The 10,000-nt window shown below is 40.8% G+C and overlaps 1 protein-coding gene across 7 annotated transcripts in view; it reads left to right on the forward strand.

Moving 5' to 3' along the window:
* The first annotated feature begins 4,268 nt into the window (after window positions 1-4,268).
* The window catches only part of lrp8 (low density lipoprotein receptor-related protein 8, apolipoprotein e receptor), a 188,653-nt gene continuing 182,921 nt past the window's right edge, over window positions 4,269-10,000 (forward strand). For all 7 annotated transcript variants that reach the window (XR_004333417.1, XM_032525438.1, XM_032525442.1 and 4 more), the window contains exons 1-2: window positions 4,269-4,510; window positions 5,767-5,892. Coding sequence is in view for 6 of the 7 variants with exons in the window: in XM_032525438.1 (XP_032381329.1) it covers window positions 4,444-4,510; window positions 5,767-5,892 (193 nt within the window). In the remaining variant the exon portion in view is untranslated. The remainder of the gene's footprint in view (window positions 4,511-5,766; window positions 5,893-10,000) is intronic.

Below are 10,000 nucleotides of genomic sequence, written 5' to 3' on the forward strand. Positions count from 1 at the left end.
CAGGCTGCAGCCATACCCGTCTCCGGAGAAGTGCTGCAAAGGCAGAAGTGCCGTAAACCTGCATTCTATCTGAATTTCAGCAGAGGGCGACACATATGGTTGGAAAAAGGTTGGATTCTCTAGAAGTCTTCTCACTTGATTCATTACCTTAGTAAACACTTTCATAATTAGTGTATGGTCTCAATCGCTAGTTTTCTACAACACTAAATTATGTTAATTTTTTTAATTATGGACTTGTTGATTTTAAAATCTGTGATAAAGCAGGGGGTGTTTTAGGGTGTGGCTATGATGTGGTTGCCAGTGAAAGTGTGTACTGTAGTGTGTAACGTTATGTAGAGTGTAAGGGCTCCTCCCTCAATCTTCCGTTTCCTTTAAATTCATCACATCGGCAACCAGGATGGCTGCGCCCGTAACGGCAAACTCAACGACAGATTGCAGATCTCCACAAACCAATGGGGGATGTCCAACATGCGCTGCCAATGAATGTACAGTCCATGGCTGTAAACCAGAAAAATAAAAACGTGTTTTTGCAGATTCATCTCCAGAAATGCAACTGCAGCAAGCATCTCACTATCACTAACGGTATCCTCATTCATATTTACATGAAACAAATGATTTATCCAGCTACAGAAAAGTCTAAAAGTTGGAATGTTAGGACGGAAGTGCGAAGACGGATAGCGGATGTATTAAGAGAAGTTTGAGTTCTGTTGGCAGTTTAGTTAAGTTCCGTTGCTCTGATTGGTTGTAGGTCTAACTAGTTGAGTGCAGAGGTATTTTCTTTCCTGGTTTGGTTGAAACGCGAACCATAACCACAGTCCAATGGAGCAGTATCAGACTCATATTGTGACTAGAATCTGAGTATGACAACACAAAAAAAAAATACCAACACAAAGAAAGCAGAAGGTAACAGACGGAAGGTAATAGTAATTATGCTTAAATTTGATTGAAGACTAAGGCACTCCTTCACTGTCCAAACAGCTAACCAACTGTCCCAGTATAAACATGGCAGCTTACCCCACAGTGTATTGCACCTTTTGCAACCCTTGTACTGTATAGTAACACAATGTAATGTATGTAACATTTGATCATTCAGGAAGCCAGTAATTGTATGCAAGTGGCAATTTTATCCAATGACATGTATAAAGGGATATTTCCTGCAGTTTTATAGCACGTCGCTGCTGGCAGCTGTCTAGAGAGTCTGGACAGCAACTTGGTCTCACTCTTCTGCTCTAATTCATACCCATCCCTGAGCTCATACTGCAGGGCTGCACTGCACTGTATAGGTACAACGCACATGGTGTAATCATCTGAGCTTGATTGATGAAAGATGACATACCACACATGTGTAGTAGTTATGCATACATGAAACATATTGTACAATATGTACTCAAATATGTACCCTGTATATATTATATTATATGTTATACATATACAATATTGTAACACCAGATATAGTGTGTGACTGTACCAATCTGGCCATGTTCAAATCAGAAGTCAAAATGTACCTTTTTAGAGCTGCTTTTAATGTTTGATTGATTTAAACCAAAGACAAGACTTTGGGCTTTATTGGGCTGAATGGGCGTTCAGATATCAAGCACGGTTTCTCCAAAATCACAGTTGACGTTTTGTCCCGTTTTCAGACCGTCTCAGATTTTCCAATGTGTGTGTATGTGGCGGAATGTTCGGAGCTAGAGTGGGGGACAGAGTGGGGGGCTGCGGTACGGATCTCTGGAAGTTTCTCAAACAAATTGCTCTCTCTCCTCCAGTTTTCACTCTTCAGACTTCATTATTGGTCAAAATGTAGGGAATCTTGTTCCGGTCGCAGACATGTAACTATGGAGACTATCGGACTTAAATTGTTGGCTGTGATCTACCAACTGTCGACAGAAACTATGACAAAAACATGCAGCTGGAGTCCGGTTCAATGATTTTTTTCTCCAAACAAATTGCTCTCTCTCCTCCAGTTTTAATTCTTTAGACATCATAGTTGGTCAAAATGTAGGGAATCTTGTGCCGATCGCAGACATGTAACTATGGAGTCTATCGGACTAAAACTTTTTGCGCTAGGCTCACCAACTGCAGATATAGTCATTGAAAGAAAGACTCTGGCCCGTACTCTGAGAAAATCACCATAGCAACAGGTTCTGTTACTGAGAGGACAGAGGGGGGGGCTGCAGGACGATGCTCTGAAACAAACAAATGTCTCTCTCTCCTCCAGTTTTAATTCTTCAGACGTCATTTTTGGTCAAAATGTAGGAAATCTTGTGCCGATCGCAGACATGTAACTATGGAGTCTATCAGACTTAAAGTTTTCACGCTAGGGAACCAACTGCCAATACAACACATTGAAAACGGCTCAGACACACACACCCCTATCATGACCCTGTTCCCTGGCGGCCATGTTGACCAACTGACTCCTAACTGATGTTTCCAATGTGTGTGTGTGTGGATGGGCCCCAATAGCAGGCACACTGATAAAATTTCTGCGGAATTTTCTAGTTATTAATTATTATTACTACACACATTTTATTGCTAACATGAATCTTGAATGAACTGATATGAAGACAGTAGAAACCACAAAGGGCTTTCCTTTTGGGATGTATTTTTCCCTTGAGGGGAAAGTGAGCAACAGCAAACACAGGTCATTGCAGTCATTAGGAAAGTGATGCAAGAACTTATTAAGACCATTTTCTACACCTGTGCCAGCTTTTAAATGTATTATTCACACTCTTTTTTTATTGAATAATTTATTAGAGGCAAGAATGGTGCCCCCCCCCCCTCTATTTATACACTAGTTTATTCATTTTTCATGTGTTGATTCATGTGTTAAAGTCATTTCATGCACATGAGCCATGTTCAACGGCAGTAAATCAAAAGTGAACTCTGCATAGTACAGACCTGCCTGTTTCCTTCCATTGCACACACTTTTCATTCAATTGAAATTCTCGTTTGGTAACCTCACCACCTTTAGGTAACTCCGCCGATATAATTGTACATGCCCCAACTTTGTTTTATTAAATTATGGTCATTGGCTGCCTGAATGATTATAATTATTTGAGCCAACTGAAAATGTGCCAGCCCCACATTGCAGAGGACATATGGCACATGAAGTGCTTATGGATTTTTTCATCCGTCCATGACAGTCATCCAAGTGTTTAATAAGCGTCCTTTAACGGACCTTTAGAAGACATGGACCAACATTAACCTAAGGTAAAAGCTAAAAAAAAAGAAGAAAAAAAGAAACATGCTTCAGCTTGAGGCAATTGTAAACCAAATGTAGATAAAACATGACAAAGCCAATGGTGCTCCTGTTTCTCTGATGTTGTTTCCCATAGCAACAGATACAAAGGATGCTGAAGCATGAGAGCAGCAGTGCTAGTGTCAAACACATTGGATTAGGGATGTCAATTCCTAATCTAACATTTAAATGGAATTAATGTAACAAATTACATGGATGGTCTAAAAAGAGACAGCAAGATGACAGAGTGCAGGTGGCACAAGACAGATAAAGAGAAAAAAATACTGAAACTTTATTTGGTAGCTGCTTCTCCTAGTGCCCAGGCGTTAAGCTAAGCTAACTAAAATGTGTATTCTGGCTGTATTTTTGTCAGTTAACTCGTGCCGAGATGTGGCATTGATCTTTTTGTTCATCTTCAGCTAAGAAGGTGAAAAATGTCACAAAATTATGAAATATGTTTTTAACAAAGCTCATTTTTGGATAGTTTTTTAACTCTCAGGCTAGATATAAAATACAAAAGTTTGGGTGGTCAGCTCTATTAGACTCAGCAGCAGCAGAGTATGTGCGGACATGAGTTTCCTGCTTAATAAGCGATTGGATGTAGGCGTGACTAGTTTCTCTAACCAAGCCTCCCCTCTAACGCAGAACGTTTAGGGAACGTTAGGGAACGTTAGTTTATGGTTCTCTAAAAGTTAGTTCGAACCAAACCAAAAACTAACGTTTAGGGAACGTTCCCTCCGGGTTATAAATGCTATAAACCTTAAGAGAACCAACCAGCTGTAACGTTCTCCTGCGGAAACGTTCAAGTTTGGTTGTTTTTTGGTTGTTCTGAGTTTTTGAAGTAGCATAAAGGTTTGCAGTCACATGATTTAGATTCACTCCAAAATTATTGGTCTTATGGAATCTAAGTAAAATAAACAGCATAAACAGTTTAGGACGGTGCACACATGCACACATGCACCATCCCAAGCTATCCCGCCCATAAGCGTCACTGATTCAAACTGCAGCCGAGGCAGCGAGAGGGGAGAGAGGAAGGAGAGAGGAAGGAGAGAGGAAGGAGAGAGCCGCTCCGAACACACACATTCACACGCTCCGGAGCAGAGGCAGAGAGAGGAACACACAGTCACAGCGAGTGAGAGGTTGGGAATCCTTCAGTGGTTTTTCACCTGCATGAACACAACCGTAGACCCCCCCAGGATCTAAAGATGTGGACAGAAGTCGGGAAGCTTGTGCTATTACATTTGTTACTCATGGAGCTCCGTTGCGCTAAAGGTAAGCAGACACTTGTCTCTCAGCAAGGAGGTGAATCAGTCACGGACGCGGCAACGTTGCCTACTGAGAAACGGCTTGTCTCTCAATATAGTCCGCGTCTTCCTAAATGTTGAGCTAAAATGCCTTTCAGAGACTTTTGTCATCTGTGTGCATGCGACGTGGCTCACACCTGGATCACTTTGTCCGCGCAGTGAATGCGACCAATGGTGCCATGGGGGTGAGAATATACGCGGAAGAAAAGATCGGCACAACCAAACACGTGTACAGATGCAGTAGGCTGGTGCTATTGCGAGTAAAGACTGCCTGTGGCCATGGTCCACGTCTGGTGTTTGTTAAGCTGCAGCCAAAGCACGCTTAAATATATTTGCCTTACATCTTTGTGTTCAAGTACCAGCAGGACACTGGTGAGTAGGCAGTCACCTTCGCACCAAAGCCTATTGATAGGGCTACAATCAGGAAAGCCCATCATAAGCCTTTTATTACTAGAAAAGTGTAAATCATGTTGTGGTAATGTTGGATTAAAGAGAAACACATTACAATTGTTATTGGCAGGGCCAACCCACAGTAGCCTACTGGAAGATTTGGAGCAATTAGAGCTATACACTTTACAGCCCACAATAGGCTACTAAGCACTAAACTAGCCTACTTACCTGCTTTATTGCAGTAAAGGTATCCTATGTAATCTCTTTTAGGCTATTTTGAAAAGTGGAGATGCAATGTACTAGTTGACCTCACAGACAAGAAACACAGCCATGTAAACAGTCGGTAGTCAAGGCTGGTCTTGACTTACGCAGCCTGTTTCCAATAAATGTTTTCAATTTCCCCACCATGTATCTATGGTTCTGAATTAGGCCAGGGACCCTAAGGTGAAAGACAAGATGAGTAGGGACCCCCTATATATTGTATACAATTGAGTTGCATATTAAATTGGGCGGAATGGATGAAAAGAAATGGATATTATTCATGCATCATGTTTTAATGTAAAACATACATCCGGAAGGCACAAATCCTTTTACCTTTTGAAAATACATTTTTTTACATAATTTGATGCCCCCCCCTGCACTAACTGTGAGGACCCCCACTGTTGAAGATCACTGTTCTAAATAGATTTATTTTAAAGTCACTTCATTGCATTTTCAATGTTATTTTGAAATCTCATTCTGTTAATCTGACATCCACATTCATTCAATATTCCCATTCTGATCACTAAATGAACCGAAGAAGTGACAAGTTGTTTTGTTTCAATGACAACATAGGAACTACTACGGAGTTGGAGTGTGAAACCGGGCAGTTTCAGTGCAAGAACGGACGGTGCATCCCGACCCTGTGGAGATGTGATGATGATGATGATTGCTCAGACAGCAGCGACGAGGAGAACTGCCGTAAGTAGCGCAAAGTCTGTTACCTTGGTGGATAAACACAGTGATGCCCTTGCTTGTTGCCCCATGGACCTTCAATGAAACCTGCTGTTACAGTATGCACGTTCTAAACAGGACCCCCAAACATTTTATACGTAAAGGATCTATATATTTATTCGGCACACAATCTGCACCGTAATGATGATTATGCATTCAACTATTTGAAATGAGCTGGTACGTAACTGGAGAAAAGTATATGCTGTGGATAGCTGATTAAATCAACACTGTAACTTATGATTGAAGGAAGGTATACTGGGAATAAGCTGCTTATCGTTTTGCTCTGGGTCCCTCTGGGTTCTCCCTTTCAGTTGTTAGTCGGCAGACGTCAGTGCAGGAACTGCTGATCCTGGATTATTCAGCTCACATGGCTACAGGAATTTAACTAATTTCTTAATAATTTCACTTCCTTAGAAAACCTCTCACACAGGGAGAGATGTGGCCGTTCTGGGTCAGAGCAAGGCCATTTTTTTTTATTATTGTTATTATTATTAGTCTTATTTTGCTGTGACTCTAGAATTACTGTCAGTTCTGTTACTAGCTCAACCTGCTTTACTGTCTCACAGTGGTCTGGATACATAATGGCTTCACAGATGGTGTCATATCTAAAACAGTATAAACAAATTGCAGCGTTATGTGTCACGATAACTCACTGCTGAGTAGTGCAACATGCTCTAATGCAAATGCTGTGGCCCTTAGATATGGCTGATCATAAATTGGCTGCTTTTTTTGTTCTCAAGGGTGCCTCTGCTTTTATGGGCAGGAGTGGTTTGTAATCACAGTTTCAAATCCAGAATTATATAAATGATATCGGGTAATCAAATATTGTTTTATGTCCTTCAAAGATTGTGGAAAAAAAAAAAAAAAAAGACCCGTAATAGCGATTCCGGTTTATCTTACTCTGTCCTGTTCAGGAAATTGCATGGACAACCAGCCGAGTGATCATCGCTTATGCATTTGTCATGGTACTAATTGCTTGAGTGGTTATATTAGCGGCCAATTGATTCATTGCTTATCTTGGGGACCAGCACGCCAAACCCATGATTCTCTCATCTCGCACGCCCACCATGATGGTGGCTGCTGAATGTCTTGGGAGTTCCCTGGATGAATGCCGTGACATTTACAAGCACGTCTCATTCACTGCAGAGACTGATGGGGATTATTGGATATTTAGTGGGCAATACTCAATGGAAGTGGAATTAGATTTTAATGAGCTCTCCTTAGTTCTAACAGGTGTGGTATGTGGAGACTTGCTCAAAGAGAATGTGAAAATGGTACTTAAGCCACAAGGTGACAGACTGTTCTGTTAGCTGAGCCACTTTGTCTGTGGCAGAAATGTCTTCTCACCTCACTCTTTTGCTTGCTACATTTCCTCTAAGTTTCACATGTGGTTATGCTTTCCTCTTTGGCTCTTCCGACAATCTCTCAATCTCTTCCCTAGCTCAGTCTCTACCTTTATCTACTTTTTACTTCTTGCTGTGCCTCATTCTCCCTTTTGCTGCCTTCATCCTTTGCTCCTGCTCTCCCTTCCTACCCACCTCACACTCACTATTCTTTGAGTGCTTCAGCCCCTCAGCCTGTGTTAGTAGTTGGGTGCTTCTTTCTAAAAAAACTGTCTCACTTCCCCACTAAAGGGGGCTTTCCTCACCCATTCTTAAATCTCCTGTGGGCACCTTGGCAGTGCGAATGCCATAGAAGCTATGCCCACCCGTCTTACGCCCACAAAGAGCATCAGCTGACAGGTTGGTTGAAATTAAATCCAATAGCATGATTCTGGTTGCCGGAGTGATGCTCAGTGGCTGGCAGCTTGCCAGCTCTTAGAACAGATGCCAGCACTGCCACTGTGCCCCCCTCCCCAAAACCCAAAATCCCCAGCAGAGCTCAGCGGAAAGGAGGAAGAGGTTTAGGAGGTGAAGGCGGACCAGAAAAGATGGAAAAGATTAGGGCTGGGCGATACGGAGAAAAATCAAATGTCACAATATTTTTGACCAAATACCTCTATCGATACCTCAACAATATTATAGTGTTGACTATTGTTTTGTCTATTGCTTTCACAATTTTTTTTATACAGAATGAGATTTTTGATAAATAATCATCAGTAATGTGGATATAATAACCAAGTGGGTCAAGGCAAATAATAGTTACAGTCAGGTCGGTTCAGAAAATGACATCACTTTACTGTAATGCAGCTTTTAAAACCAGGAAAAAATAACACTTATGCCATATTACAATATCCAAAATCTAAGATGTCTAGTCTCATATCACAATATCAATAGAATAACAATATAATAAGGAAATGGGAGAATTATTGGAGAAGGAGATATGACATACATGTAAAGAAAATAAGGTTAGCCTAGCAAAGCCAACAAGTTTTGCTTCACTAATAGTTGTGTCGCAAAGCTAAACGGGCTTGGAACAGCTGCCATTTAAAGTAAGCTGTACATAAAATATATGACATTGCTGTCATTTGCTAAGCATCCTTCTAACACCGGATTGGATGGCTGTAACACGCACTTGGCTGTCATTGGTCTTTGCTTCTGACTTTTCAAAATTAATATAAACAATGTCTATAGTGGAAAACCTGTCAATTGTCTCCAAATAGGGTTAGACCTCAAATCTATATCGAAATATAATGTCACATTTACCCTTTTTAATAATGATACATTTCATGCTAACATTTCTTGCAGTGTGTATGTAGCGTGCAGGTTGTCAGCTGTGTGTCGGCTTGGTATACTCTCTGACGGCAAATTAAACTCGCCGGTCCTCATCAGTATAGTTTCATGTGTCATGTAACTCCCGCAAGCAGAAAAAAGACGAGCTTAAAACGCAACTTGCTGGTTAGTTAGTAAGTTGTTAGGACTAACAAGTTAAGTTAACTAGCAGTTAAGAAATTGATTGTATAGCCTATTTTAAATAGGTGCTAGATTTTTTCATGCAAAAAAACCCAGGCCAGGTATAACCGTTTGCATGTGTTTGCATGAGCCATATTACAATGCGCCTTTTAGTCAGTTGTCATTTCACCGATCTAGTTCTCTGTTCACCAACACAAGTCTCACAGTGCAGGGATTAACCCTATAGCATCAACCCCCTAGCTGCTATATTAGAATAAATCTTGGCAGATTTGGTTGTCTTTTGTGCATTTATCTCTCCTTTTTTTTACTCTCCTTTTTCTCTCTTCTTCCTCCTGCTCCTCTCCTCCTTCATTCTTAACATGCCTCTTGGTAGTTTTTGCTCTTGTTGCCCTGGGAGACAGTCAAGTGGTGGTGGTGGGGTTTTTGTGCATGCATGTGCTTTCTTTGTTGTGAATACAACACTCCTGCATACATGTCTACATACATGTATGCATACACATGGCAACTCTCTATCTCTGCACGATTCTGTATGACCTATATTTTGGTTGCAGAATATACAGAAAAAAGGCCTTATCATTTTTACAGCGGATTTAAGTGGATTAAAACATGCCTAATCCAAAGTGCCACTGCAAAATCATCTCATATCTGAACCTCATGTTAGCTTTCAATTGTTCTCCCTCTGTCATATTGCTGTACAGTCTAATCCTCCAAATGGCTTTGGTCATACTGCACTGTAAAAACACTGTGTGAGAATTATATATTAGCAAACATAGAACCCTTAAATCAGTCGTGGTGATTGGTGGTGCAACTGTTTGTCAATTAATCATTGAGTTGATTGAGGTAAAACATTAATCCAACAGAAAATGCCAAATATTTGCTGGTTACAGCCTCACAAATGTGGGGATTTGTTGCTTTTCTTTGTTTTACATCATAGTTTTAGAGTGTTTGATTGATGGTTGGACAAAAGAAGCAATAGGAAAATTGTGAGGGCATTACATTGTGTGTGTATTTTGACACTTTAAAAAATAAGCAATCAATTGGCCAATAATAAAAACATGAGTTATTCGCAGTGGCTGGCAATGATATACAGAGTGCTAAAATACATGATAAGTTATACGATGGGAACAAATTCTGAATCCTAACCCCTCAATGAACTCTGAAACCCTACTGTTTCACAACAGTTACACACAAGGGGATGGAAAGAGAATACATAAGGGTGGGAA

The sequence above is a fragment of the Etheostoma spectabile genome, chromosome 9 (assembly GCF_008692095.1).
Source record: "Etheostoma spectabile isolate EspeVRDwgs_2016 chromosome 9, UIUC_Espe_1.0, whole genome shotgun sequence".
NCBI classification, from domain to species: Eukaryota; Metazoa; Chordata; class Actinopteri; order Perciformes; family Percidae; genus Etheostoma; species Etheostoma spectabile.